This window comes from Acinonyx jubatus, chromosome C2, assembly GCF_027475565.1.
Source record: "Acinonyx jubatus isolate Ajub_Pintada_27869175 chromosome C2, VMU_Ajub_asm_v1.0, whole genome shotgun sequence".
In the NCBI taxonomy this organism is placed as follows: domain Eukaryota; kingdom Metazoa; phylum Chordata; class Mammalia; order Carnivora; family Felidae; genus Acinonyx; species Acinonyx jubatus.
Window position 1 is genome coordinate 96,852,827 of NC_069384.1, and position 14,741 is coordinate 96,867,567.

Sequence of the window (14,741 nt, forward strand, 5' to 3'; positions counted from 1 at the left end):
TGGAAAATTACTGTTTAAAAGAAGAAAATTTTCAGCTGCTTTCACTAAATTGAATCAAGAATCTGGCTTTCTTCTTCATTGAACATAAATGTGAAGTGAGAATAATTCCATGAATAATCCAATATTTGTTCTTCTGCTCTTTGATTTTTAAATTTATTCTAAATTTCCCTGTATTTTGAAAATGGTTATTTTTCTACACGTTAACTCCTGAAACAAAATGACTTTTCCTGTTTACAAAAAAGTATTATGGATATATTTTCTTTACTCATCTTTTAATGTGAACATCTAAATAACTGTTGTCTCTGTTTCATAGGCATGAACATCCCTGTGATCATGAGTCTGGCTCAAAACCAATTTACAGCAAATCGTCCATTTCTGTTTATTGTGAAGAATAGCCCAACAGGTACCTTTTTGAGAATTCTCTGGGGCAACTGCTTATGTTAAACAGACCCAGTTCTTGCTGCTATTTAGTTTTTATTTTAAGTTTATTTATTTATTTTGAGAGAGAGAGAGAATGTGCCCGAGACAGGGAAAGGCAGAGAAAGAGGGAGAGAGACAATCAGCACAGAGACTGATATGGGGCTGGATCTCATGAACGGTGAGATCATGCATGACTTGGGCCAAAATTAAGAGTCGAGTAGAGTGCTTAACTGACTGAGCCACGCAGGCGCCCCTAGCTGTTATTTGTAATCTATATATCTGAAATCATTTATTCCTTCAATTTATTAAGTTTATTGCAATTTTTAAATTTATTCCTTCAGTGGCTATTTGTGGAGTACCTCTTTTATACCAGGTATTTTAAAGGTGACAGGGGCCTAAAAGTGGTAGTAATAGCTGCCAACACAGCTATTAAATATGGTAGCCATTTTAAATCCCCATCTCTAAAGCTAACACCATTCCAGTAGCTTAGATATTTGACAAATAACAACACAGAAGCTCAGAGAGAGGTTATATAATTTGTCTAAGGTCATTTAGTTGAAACACAGCAGAGGGGAAATAGCACCTGTTTGTCTCAGAAGGTAACTCTCTGTGATGTTACAATAGGAGTAGAAATTGGGAGTTGCACAGTTGCGAAGGTTTCAGAGGTAGATTCCCAAAGAAGTGACTAGCTATGGGCTCTGAGTGGGAGGGAGAGGTCACATATATGCAAATATATGCAAATATATACAAATTTCCAATGTGGGCTGTTGGTGAAAGATGATGCAGTTATAGTTACAAAAGGTAGAGGTAGTAGCGGATTGGATTGCATTTGACACAATGGCAACAGGTGGAGTATTTGGCCAAGGGCTCTGCACACAATGTCAGTATCCCTAGAGACTGACAGTGTGAACGTGGGTGTCAGAGTGGGCTCAAGTCCCAGCTCTGTTAACTAATAGTTGTAAGACAAGTCGATTAAACCTCCTAAGCCATATTTTCTTCACCTCCCATTTAAACAGAATATTAGTACTCATCTCCTAGAGTTAAGTAAAAGAATATGTGAAGCCTGTTAACACTATGCCTGACACATAGTGTTCATTATGAATAAATCAATAAATATAAATGAGTGAATGACTGAATACATGAAAGAAGGAAGGAAAATGGAAAAGTTGCTTTTTATAAATTGTTATATGGAAAAGAGACATAGTTAATTTCAGATCTGAATCTGTTAGATTAGCTCATGATGGTGCTCATACTATTGACCCCCTAAAGGATATACTAGTGTCTTTTTTTAGGCTCCATGAAACCAATGCTGAGTGACCCTTTCAAAAGTTATATCTTGGAAACAGTGAGGCAGTTTTAGATTTGCTGAGATTGCATTAACACAACTTCAATTCCAGTGGATGGGTCACTGTTAAAAGATATTCTGAGAATGTCATTTGATCTATACATCTTTAACCTTTGGATAACTCTAATTTCTTGCAATTAGTATGTAATTGTTAAGTATGGAGGACAGAAAGAAATGGAGCGGCATTGGACATCAGTGCATAAGGAAATAATTTAGAATAATGATGTTTGACTCTCAGTTTTCTAAGTTGAAGAACAAAGGCCATGTAATTGCTATCTGTTAAGCAGCAATGAAAATTCAAAACCCCAAATAATCCATTTATTTATTTATTTATTTATTTATTTATTTATTTATTTGTGATAATGCTTAACCATCAGACCTTGATGACAATTTCTACTGTTTCCTGATCTTTATTGTAATGAGACTTTCTAAACTAGGGTTACTCCCTTAAAGTATTGTTTGAAATGAATAGCGACTCATTCATCGGAGGCTGTAAATTGTTGCCATATAAAATGTAGATTGGGCTATTATGTTAAGACAATATACATTCAGTGATTTATTTATTTTCCTCTCACAAATGAACTGAGGAAATCATTGAGGTTGATGAAAATGGTGCCTTAGCATAGCATAGTAAACTACTAAGTGGCTTTACACTTTATATAAAATATATTCATTTGATGATTTCTGAAGTATGAGGGATGGATGATTTTAGATTTAGTGCAAATCGATTTTTATCTAGATTTAATATTTTCTTTCATTCAAACAGTCCTCTTGTGCAAAATACAAACATTATTTGTATTTTTCTATCATGTTTGTCTTATATTTCAGTATATTCACCCGAAGCTCCTATTAAGCCAAACTTGCAGGGAAACGAAGAACACTTTTTCTTCTCTTAGGCTGAGGATGTAGGCCAGTGTTAGAGACTTTCAGAAGAAAACTGTGAAAGAGGCTACACAAATGTGCCATTTCTTAGAGAGTGAATGATGATTCTGGAACTGACAGTACTCCACACACAATAAAATATATATAGTGTATTTAAAATTTTTTCAGGTTTTGTGTTTAAAGAAGCAGACTGAAGGGTATCTATTAAGAAATCCTTCTTCTGGCTTTGGTTATGCTATTGTACTTAGTATTAGGTGGTAAAAGTTGTTTCTATCTGATGGAGATGAATGAATATATTGCTTAAATATGGGGGACACCTCTTTGAGAAGGGGGACTGTAGAGAAAAATGGAAACAATAATTTCTGTTTCAGCCTATCTCTAGATCCATTCCTGTTATGTCCAGGAAGAGTTTGCTAATCCATCCAGTTTAGTGGAGAGTAGATAGGTGACTGCATATGGACTCCATTCAAACTGTGGTTCTCCGTGGTCAAAGAAACAGATAGAAAGGCTAGGACAAATGGCTTTTATGTAATGTCTTCTGCTTCTGAGCATTTAAAATTTTAAACAATTGTCTTCAATTATGAGGTTAGTTTCCATAAAAGTGACTTTAAAAATATCTAAACAATTCCAATAAGCATTTTAATGCTGTAGAGTTATAAAGATACAACCATCGTTGCTGATTCCTATTGTCACAAAATCCTGGGAAAGTTATTTATGTGTCTCCATCTATTTGAAAAACAGGAGTATTTGTTTTCTTTTTATTGGAGTTATTTTGAGATTTTTGAGGCAAAGTATTATTGATTATAATCATAAAAAGAAAAAATCTGCTGGAGATTATGTCTATCTCCATGTTACTGGCTCTACTAAGAGTGACTGTCTTTGGACTGAACACTAGGGTTAATGAAAACTCTCTATTATTTCAAATACATTTCAGTATAATTTTCATTAGCTTTAAACTTATGTAAAATTTATTTTATCACTTTTGAAATTCACATTTATTTGTTTTCTTCTCTCTCTCTCTCTCTCTCTCTCTCTATGTAATTTATTTTCAAGTTAGCTGACATACAGTATATATAGAGTGTGCTCTCGGTTTTGGTGGTAGAGTCTCGGGATTCATCACTTACATATAACACCCAGTGCTCATCCCAACAAGTGCCCTCCTCAATGCCCATCACCCATTCCCCCCCTCCTCCCCCCATCAACCCTCAGTTTGTTTTCAGTATCCAAGAGTCTCTTATGATTTGCCTCCCTCTCTGTTTGAAACTATTTTTCCCCTTCCCTTCCCCCATGGTCTTCTTTCAAATTTCTCAAGGTCCACATATGAGTGAAAACATGATCTTTGTCTTTCTCTGACTTATTTCACTTAGCATAATACCCTCCAGTTCCATCCACGTTCTTGCAAATGGCAGGATTTCATTCTTTCTCATTGCCAAGTAGTATTCCATTGTATATATAAACCACATCTTCTTTATCCATCAGTTGATGGGCATTTGGGCTCTTTCCATAATTTGGCTATTGTTGAAAGTACTGCTATAAACATTGGGGTACATGTGCCCCTGTGCATCAGCACACCTGTTTGGATAAATTCCTAGTAGTGCTACTGCTGGATCATAGGGTAGTTTATTACATATGTCTGTAAGGAACGTAAAAGTCAAGGCAACACTTGGCACTGATCCATTCAAGCCACTTATCTTACCCTAGTTTAAAAGAAAGGTGAATGGGTTTTTGATACATCTTGTATTTCTACTTTGTCCTCTAGTTCTTAGTTCCCTTTCACCTGCAAACACAGAACAGCTGGACTCAGGTGTTTACGTGTGTGCTGTGTACAATATCACCCCAGTGAGGATTTGAAAGCACCAGACAATAGAAAATATTGTCTTTTGCAGTAAGTTTTGATTCTGAGCTGAAGGAAGACATCTGAGAAGCTGCACTCTTAACCTTAAAGACTTATGTTACATGTATAAAAAGATGACTGCAAATGCCTTAAATTAAAAACTCCACCATGCTCGTCACCATTTCATTATATTATGTTTGCCCGAGTCTCTATATTTAGAAGAATACCTCTCCGTCACTTTATTTTTGCCTTCCTGTATGAAAAACAGGACTAATGCATTTTCCATGACAAGCTGTTGTCGGTGTTAATTTACTTCATAAATTACCAGAAAATGATTAATACTTATATAATTACATATTTTAGACAAAGGAGAGGGTTTCGCTGTTCGACGTGGTCTATTTATCTTATAGATAAATAAAATATTAAATGGTTTGTTAAAATATTCAGAAAGACTAATTATTATCAACTTTTTTCTCCAGTAGTTCCTAGGTTTTTTTTTTCTTTTCCTAGACTCAATTTTATTTATGGGAAAGGTGACAAATCCTGACACCCAAAAGATGAAGGCAAGAGATTTGGATTCACTGTGAATGAAAAACACAGCCTCAGAATATAAGATGATTCCTGAAAAATAGTTGATCAGCAAAATAGCATCATCTTGCAAATACTTCCTACACATCTTTTTTCTGTTTTAACTGTATCTGTATTAATCTGTACTAATACAGACATGTACTAATGAATAAGGGAAATTATTAATAAATGAAATTGTGCATTTAATGTTTCTGGTCTTGCTGTATGTTTTATAAAGCCTATATGAATCAAAAGCGGAGAACTTACATAAAATGTTAGTGTGTTAGAACAATCTCTCAAATTTCTATCTCAGATATCAAAGTCTCTCTATTCCTCAAAAACTGACCATATGACCTCCAGGCACAGCAGCGTTATCCAGACCATGTAGAAGTAAGGTCAAGAGAGAGAGTGGGCCTGGTGTGTGTCTCTCCAGGTGCCATTTAAGGTACAGAGATCTAGTATCTATGACTGTAGATGCACTTTAAGTATTTTGCTAATCTTAATCTTGGTTTTTTTTTCAGTTTTTATTTTAATTCCAGTTAGTTAACATACAGAGTTGTATTAGTTTCAGGTGTTCAAATAGTGATTCAACAATTCCATACATCACCCAGTGCTGGTCATGACAAATCCACCCCTTAATCCCCATTACCTATTTTACTCATCACCTCACTCACCTCCCTTCTGGTCACTATCAGTTTGTTCTCTATAGTTGAGTCTATTTCTTGGTTTGTCTCTCTCTCTATCTGTCTCTTTCTTCCTCTCTTTTAATGAATGGATAAAGATGTGAGATATATCTATACATAAGATAGGTAGATAGATAGATACATAGATAGATAGATATAGATATAGATAGTGGAGGAATATTATTCAGCCATACAAAAAATGAAATCTTGCCATTTGCAATGACATGGATGGATCTAGAGAGTATAATGCCAGGTGAAATGCGTCAGTCAGAGAAAGACAAATACCATATGATTTCACTCACATGTGGAATTTAAGAAACAAATGAGCAAAGAGAAAAATCTTAATTGTAAGTCCATGTATTACATTTACTATTTGCCATTGTTTCAATACCTTTTGGGGTATATCAATTTTTTTTCTTCTGATTTATTTTCGAAACATGTATAAGAAAGTAAAATAATGAGAACTTTTATAAAATTTTCCTATGCATGAAAGTGGCAGCTAAATTAGTGTGATTTAGGGAAGCTGACCTTCCAAGATTTTGTAACACTGAATGACATGTATTAGGACCAAGATTGTAATCTATACAGATTAAATGCAGAACCCTTTCTCTGCCTACTCTCAAATGTCAGATCCAAATATTCAAAACAATGCTACATTCCAATGATTTACTAGAACAAGTTTCATTGTTTTTCCATTTTGATGTTAATACTGTAAAGTGTCCTTTTGTTTGTTTGTCTCGGCAGCTCTTGGTAGAGAATTTAATGATAATGGCAACCCATTGTTGAGCCTAATCACCTGTTAGGCACCGAAATAGGTATTTTATCTACATTATGTTAAACATACTAAAAACCCTGTGGAATAATGTTACCCATGTTCCAGATGAGAAAACTGAGGCTCCAAGCCAGCATATAAATTAGTCACAGAAATAAAGCAAATAAATATGGTGGCCTTTAAAGTATTTCCAAGTTTGAAGACAAGAGTATCTGAACTAGAAGCTTGTGACCATAATCACTGAGTCATATTCCCTTCTTGATAAGTCCTTCCAAGTGGTACAGATCTTCCCCCTAAAACATTGTGCTGACTAGTGTCCGAAGTCTAGGTTTCTATCTACAGAAGACTCTAGAACAATACTCAAGACATTATGAAGACAACTTTATAATTAATTATGATTGCGTAAAACTATAACATAATTGCAAGCAATGTTCCTTTTTCTAGACTGTCAACTTGAGCTTACTTAACCTATAGCACAGTAAATGCTAATCTATATGTTAATGATATGCCACAAATTTGTTGCTCATCACGGAGCTGGTTTAAAAATACGCTTCCTCGATTAAGGAAGAAGAGAGTAATAAGCTGTTAGAGGACAGTGGTTGTCTTCAGGTCTGTCCACATTCCTGTTTCCTTTGGATTGTGTGAGCCTTAGGATCCTCTTCCATGTGTAACATGTCAGGTTGCTCTGGAGATTGATCTGTTCTTTCCAGAACTATTAACTGAGCTTCCACCCTGTTCCAGGCACTGCTCTGGGTACCAGGGATATACCAGTGAACAAATCTAATGGGGTTTCTGCCTTCATGGAGCTGACATTTTACTGATGGCAGAAAACAATAACCAGTGAACAAATAAAACAGGGTAAGGAAATAAGAAGGGTTTTATAAATGAGACTATGTAATAAGTTGATTGCCCAAGTTTTAAGTTAAGTAGATATTTTCATAATATGTTTCTAATGTATTTGCTTTTCTTGAATAAGATCTGCCAAATATCTGCCTCAGGTTCCCTCCTATAGAGCCTGATTTTGCACTGTCAAATGTTTTTCTTCCCTGATTTCATGCTCTGCATCTGGTAGGTGTTACTTGGGTTTCAAAAGGAGAGCATTTAAGCTCCTTATAGAAGAAGGAGTAGCTTTCTGGTGTGGGTTCAAGCTGAAAATCCCCTCTTTCCCCACTTCCAGGTTCAAGAAACATAGTTGCCATAGCACTTTCAAGATTAAAACCTGTAATCTTTACCTTCAGGGAAATTAACTCAGTAGTTATTATAGGTCCATATCACAAAGGTTAGAAATTTCTGGAACATATTTATAAAATATAAATATATATATATTAAATAACATAAGTATGAAATCATTTTCTTTGCCAAGCTATATACAATCTCTAAGATTCACAACAGTCCATAGTCTATGTAGGATAAAAATATTGTCAAATAAATACCCCTTGAAAAAGTCTAATGCATCACATACATATCACATATACATTTTTTTTCCTCCTTGAGGCAAAATGGCCATAGTAGTATTTGGGGGGAACTTTGGAATTGGGTTTCTTGACTTCACATAGTTATAATTCATGGTATATTTTAGGGTGAAGAGTATACTATATCGGGCAGTGGGACCTAGGGGTCAAAGACCTGAGATTTCTGTTTTGGGGTGAGATTTATAGAATTTCATAAATTGCATAATAATGCTCTGGAAAACTTGAAATACACAGAGAAAAATTAGGCAGATTTCATTAGAAGTCAGTGATTTGGACTTCTGGAAATAAGGTATTTTCTCACTGGATAGACTCAGACCATTGAGATACACCCAGTGTGCAGCTGACCCCTGAGCTGGGGATCCTGAGACTGACTCCATGCATAGGATGGAAAAGTGGGCCTACTATAATCTGTTTGTAAAGCAGGTTTTTTGTTGTTGTTGTTTCTGTTGTTGTTGTTGTTGTTGTTGTTGTTGTCCCCCCTGCATTTCTCTTTTCCTGGCTTCATGTGTGATCAACTCTAAATAAAGTCTGAAATTCTAGAGGTCAAAACCCGTTTTATTTTCTTTCTCTTTTTGATGCTGATGGTATAATATAAAGGAAATGAAAGATGAGACATTTTTCACTTTCTAAAATTGTATTTTTAGCTTGTCACCTACCTCAATTCTCTGGGGCTTCGATGTCCTCACCAGTATAGTGAAGGGTTGGACAAATCTTATTTTAAGTCTTTATTCCAAAGTCCTATGTTTGTAAATCTTAGACTTCTCAGTGAAGACACATTTCTGGAATAATGTCTTTTGATCATCATTGTCCACAAGTGGTTAGAGTTTTCATAAAACAAAAATTCCAGGATGTGCCTCTCACTAGGATCTTGCTCTGTTACCTTGTCCTTAATGTATTTACAGTTGTCTATTTATAGGTATGAGATTCAATTTTTTTTTCTTAATGTTTTTATTTATTTTTGAGACAGAGAGAGACAGAGCATGAGCAGGGAAGGGGCAGAGAGAGAGGGAGACACAGAATCGGAAGCAGGCTCCAGGCTCTGAGCCATCAGCACAGAGCTCGATGCAGGGCTTGAACTCACAGACTGTGAGATCATGACCTGAGCCGAAGTCGGATGCTCAACCGACTGAGCCACCCAGGCGCCCCGAGATTCAATTTTTAAAAACAGAATACATATAAAACATTTTACTCTTGTGGCAGAGACCTGTATCTGGTGATTTTTTAAAGCTTATTTATTTAGTTTTGAGGGAGAGAGGAGGGGCAGGGAGAATGAGAGAGAGAGAAAGAGAGAATCCCAAGCAAGCTCCCCATTGTCAGTTTGAAGCCCAGTGCAGACTTTGAACTCACGAAACACGAGATCATGACCTGGGCCAAAATCAAGAGTCGAACATTTAACCGACTGAGGTGCCCTAGTGAAAATTTTTGACCATGACTTCCTCAGTGTAGAGCTACTGCTGGACAGTGGTGGACGAGCTGGGAACCACATTTCATCCACCATTGTATTTATCTGAGTGGGCCCTTGCCATTGGTTCCCACCCATGGAATTTGAGTGGAGGTGAGTGTTTCACTTGTGAGCCCAAATGATTAAGAAACAAGTGCCCCTCTTTCACTGCTCTCTTTTGTACCATCTAGACCTCAATGCTGAAGATGTCAAGCGCTGACCCTGGGGGCTTTACTTAGGTGACAGAGCCTTTGTTAGCCTGGGTGCCTCTGTTACTGTGTGTTGCAGATCCTCTCTGCTGCCCAAGCAACCAGGAACACCCACTGGTATTGCAATGTGACATGAACAAGAGTTACAGTCTCACTGACATTGAAGGGGTTGTTAGTGACAATAGTAAGTTAATTTGGTATTTTTAATGGGGTGTTTCCCATTAAAGTCCCAAGTATGTGGAACAATTTGAAGTTGATAGCAGCAGCAGCAGCAACACAAACACAGCAGGCTGGAAGGCGGGAAAGTTTGTTAACCTGTGGAAATATTTAGTACAATGGTTGCCTGTAATAACTTCAAAAGTAGACCATGTGTATACTGACCCAACAGCCAGCCAGAGACTACATTCACATCTCTCTTAAACTTGGTAGACTGCTTGGTCTATTCTCAGCATATAGAATATGGGCAGAAATGCCATGTGTTACTTCTGGTTGCGGTAGTTACAAAGCAAGTTTCTCTCCTTTTCTTTCTCTTCCATCCACTCTGCTGGCTGTATATCAACACTGTATATGACCATGAAAAGTCTTATAAGACATCTGGAAGATGGCAGAGGCTCCATCAGCCTGGGTTTCTGAATGATTGCATGGATCACATCTGTCTTATCCTCTGCTGCCAGCACTGACCATGGATTGCCACACTGGACTCTACTGGGAGCAAGAGATACACCATATAGTGTTAAGCCATAGGAACTAGGTAACTAGGTATTTCACTCCGTGAAATAATACAACTTTGTTCTTAACACATGTTTTCCATGGATTAGCCCGTGGTGTATGTTTTCTCATCCTGGTGCCTGACGCCTGGTAAAGTTCTGGAACGCTATTTCAGTTTTCTTAGTTCTGTGAAAGAACTTTAGGATTGATGTTCCAGTGAATTTTGCCATGCAAATTGCTCAGTGTCATAGTAAAAATATATCTTCATCAAAAGAGAGGAAAGGATGTAAAATTCAGAATGGGGTGCTTTGCTGACTGCTACATAGCTGTCTTGAATGAGACCCTTTCCATAATAAAAAAGCAAAAAAGCAGCCTTTAACTTCTAGTTACTGTGTGTGTGTGTGCGTGCATATGTGTGTGTGTGTGTGTGTGTGTGTGTGTGTGGCAGAGATGGGGAGCTAAAGGTTGAGGGTATCTTCTTTAAAGCTTTGTCCTAAACAGACTTCTGACTGATATAAAAATTATACCTACTTGTAAGGGATGAGGGTACAGGCTTACTAATGATCTTTAAAAGCATGTTCTCAATGCTTCACAGAAAATGACAGAAGAAAAGCTGCTCTGAGGAATTCTCCATAGACATTTGTGGAGACCAAAACAGATTTTTCTTTTGGATTATATATGCATATTAAATTTGAAGTATTTGTGTACCATTATTCATATCCTTATGTCCATGAAAGTATACAAAGAAAAATTGGGGCCAGTTAAGTTCCTATTTAGTAATTAACTACAGCTTACATTTATAGAGATCTTACTGTCACTGAGTAGTGCATATACGGTATTTTATGTAATCCTCCTATCTCTGTCCCACCCTTTATAAAATGAGACATTTGGAATCAAAAGGTGAAGAAACTTTGCTCTAGGATACTCATGGAGTATAAATGGTAGAATTAGTACCTGAACTCTGATTCTCTGACTCCAAATCCCACCTCTTAGTCGCTAAGCCAGCAATTCTCATACTTTAACGTGCATCAGATTCACCTGGAGGGCTTGTTAAAGGTGACTGGGCTCCACCTCCAAAGTTTCTGATTTGGTAGGTCTTGGTTGGGTCCTAAGGATTTGCATTTCTAACAAGTTTCCAGGTGATTCTGATGCTTCCAGTCAGGAAAGCTACCCTGCGAACCCCTGAAATAAGGTAGACTGCTTCTCTTCTGTGAAGGTTTCTTTGCTAATGTTCAGAATAATCTGATATTCAATAAAATAGTATAGAAGCTACAAAAATACAAGATTCAATGAAGAAAGAGGCAAATGAGAAAAGATTATGTTAAAAATTCAAATAAAAAAGGTAAGTGAGGGGTGCCTGGGTGGCTCAGTTGGTTAAGCATCCAACTCTTTTTTTTTTTTTAATTTTTTTTTAACGTTTATTTATTTTTGAGACAGAGAGAGACAGAGCATGAACGGGGGAGGGGCAGAGAGAGAGGGAGACACAGAATCGGAAGCAGGCTCCAGGCTCTGAGCCATCAGCCCAGAGCCGACGCGGGGCTCGAACTCGCAGACCGCGAGATCGTGACCTGAGCTGAAGTCGGACGCTTAACCGACTGAGCCACCCAGGCGCCCCCCAACTCTTGATTTCAGCTCAGGTCGTGGTCTCACGATTTGTGAGTTCAAGCCCCCCACCAGGCTCTGTATTGACATCGTGGGGCCTGCTTGGGATTCTGTCTCCTTTTCTCTCTGCCCCTCCCCTGCTTGCTCTCTCTCTCTCTCTCTGTCACTCTCAAATTAAAAAAAAAATAAACTTAAAAAAAGTAAGTGAATTATAAAGATGTCTCCTTATTGCATAAAAAATAAAAGCAAGACTCTGCAGCCAATATTCAAAGTCTAACATAATTTAATCCCACATTTCTAGACTAATCTTTACTTACCTGGTGCTTGGTTATGCAGCACATCTCTGATCTCTCACTTTGGGTGGGTGACTGTTAAATCTGCTTCCTCTACCTGGAAATGTTTTCTATCCCCTCCTGCAAAATGTCTGTCAAAGGTCTAATTTTGCTTCAAGACCTAGTTCAAATATTTCCTTTTCTAAAAATGTCATCCACGTTTCTCTCAATTGCTACCTCTTTCCACTAACTCTCCCCTTATATCATAATAGTCCACCATCATGGAACAGCGGGCCCAGGAAGACTTGCATAGTTTTAATTGTATCATAATGGAGTCTTATTCATCTTTATGTTTCCCATAGGACCTAGGACTCTGTTGTATTCTGGCAGTTGCTCAATGAGGAGACCTCGAACTGAAATAAATAAAGAACTTTGTTAGAGCCAACAATTCAGGTATGTTTGCCTTATCAGTCTATATGAGGTCCCCAAAGTTGTAGATAATTGTATACAGTAAGATGTGTTTTAACTGTAATAGTGACAAGAAAAAGTGGCCTAAGATGACAAACGTTTATTTCTCTGTCAAGTAAAAGAAGTTTGGAGGTTGCCAATTCATGGTTGAGATAGGGGTTCCATGGCTTTATCTCTATGGTATTGTGTCTTAGCTCAGGCTGCTACAACAAAATGTCATACACTGGGCAGGGTGGTGGTTAAACACATTTAATTCTGACAGTTCTGGAGGCTGAGAAATCCACCATCAAGGTGTCTTCTTTGGTAATGTGATTCTGTTCTCTACCGGCTTTTAAGTAATTTTATTAGAACATGCTGTGGTTGTATTTTCACTGTGTTTATCCTGCTTGGGGTTGTTGTCCTTATTGGACCCATCAGCTAAGAGTTAATATCAGATTTGAACATTTTTGGCCATTATTCTTCAAAAACCATTTTCTTTCCTCTCTTCACTTCTGTACTGGAATTACAGGCATGGTAGACTGTATCACATCCCTCCACAGGACACTGCAATGTTCACGTTTTTCTGCAGGCACTGGTTTGCATAGTTTCCATTGTAATGTCTTTGAGTTCATTAATCTTTTCTTCCATAGAGTCTAATCTTCACTGAGTTCTATCCAGTAAGATTTTTCATTTTAGATATATTTTTTAACTCTAGAAGTTTCATTTAAAAAATATCTTCCATTTTCCTCCTAATTTTATTTAGGTTTAATATTTAATATATTTATTTAAAATCTTGAATGTATTTTCATAGCTGTTTTAAGTCCTTGTCATCTAAATCTATAATCACTGTTGTTTGGGGGTCTGTTTTTTTATTGATTGATTTTCCTTTTACTTATAGATCACATTTTCTGCTTTTTTTTTTTTTTTTTGCATTTGTAGCACTGTGATTGGATGCTGGGCACTGTAATTGTTGTTAGTATGTTGCTGTGATTCTGGATTTTGTTGTCTGACTTTAAAGAGAATTGAATTTTAATAGTCATAAAATTACTTGTAGGTCAGATTGATCTTTTTGAGATCAAAGACAGAAAATTCAACTATATACAGATGATAATAACATGAAAGTGGAGAATATGATTTGTATAAAGAAGGGTTCAGTCTTGAAAGAACTTCTGGAAACTGCTGACCAATTGCTTTTTCTGCTGGTTGTTAAAGTCATTATAAATATTTACATATTTAATTCTATATCCTCATTTTCTTTCCTTGTCTCTACCATGCCATCACTTCTTGGAAAAAAGAAGCAAAAACATGGAACTTGGTAGTGGAACTATAGATACATATTCTCTCCCATTGCCTTGTGCAATGATTTGTTGCAGTTGAGGCAGCCTCATCCTTAACTTGATTTCCTTACTTTTATATCACCTTGAAGGGTTATACACGTGCATCCTGGAGAACAAGGAGATAACTTTAGATATCTTTGTAAATATTGAATTTAGCATGGAGATAATCATTTAAGAATAGATGGAATATGATTAAGTGAGTTCTGCTCTGGTGCCTTTTCAAAAGATTATAAGAAGAACCTTTTATTTGATCAAATTATCTAGAGATTATGGAAGAAAGAATTTAAAAGTTGATGTGTTTGAGCTTTCTCAGATATACCAAATCACAGCATATATTCTCAGCATACATTCTCCTCCTTTTAGAGGTTTGTAGAATTCTGTGATTTGAATTTGACTAGTATATTTACTTACATACTTATTATACCAGTAGGTTAGGATAAAAATATATCAAAACTAAAAAAAATGCTGAAAACATCCATTTCTATATGTAGGTGTTCAAAGGAAAAAGTAATGTTAGTCATCTAAGGCATTTAAGTAAGTCACTTACTAATTTATTCATTCTACCTATGTGATGATGAAAAGTTAACAGAGCAGGTTACCATAGGAATTTAAGCTTTTTCAGATTCAATTTAAATTTCCCCAAAGTATTTTATGTGTCAGCAAAATTAAAATAAGAATGAGATTTTCCCTTCAGAAGTTATTGGTATAGGATGCCCCAAATATGTGAATTTGGTTGGTTCAGCTAAAAGC

General features: G+C 36.5%; 1 protein-coding gene across 1 annotated transcript in view; it reads left to right on the forward strand.

Moving 5' to 3' along the window:
• The window catches only part of SERPINI2 (serpin family I member 2), a 34,009-nt gene extending 28,754 nt beyond the window's left edge, over positions 1-5,255 (forward strand). Inside the window, exons 8-9 of the mRNA XM_015088585.3 lie at positions 314-403; positions 4,992-5,255. Coding sequence (XP_014944071.1) covers positions 314-403; positions 4,992-5,068 — 167 coding nt within the window. The 3' untranslated portion in view covers positions 5,069-5,255. The remainder of the gene's footprint in view (positions 1-313; positions 404-4,991) is intronic.
• Positions 5,256-14,741: the final 9,486 nt, after the last annotated feature.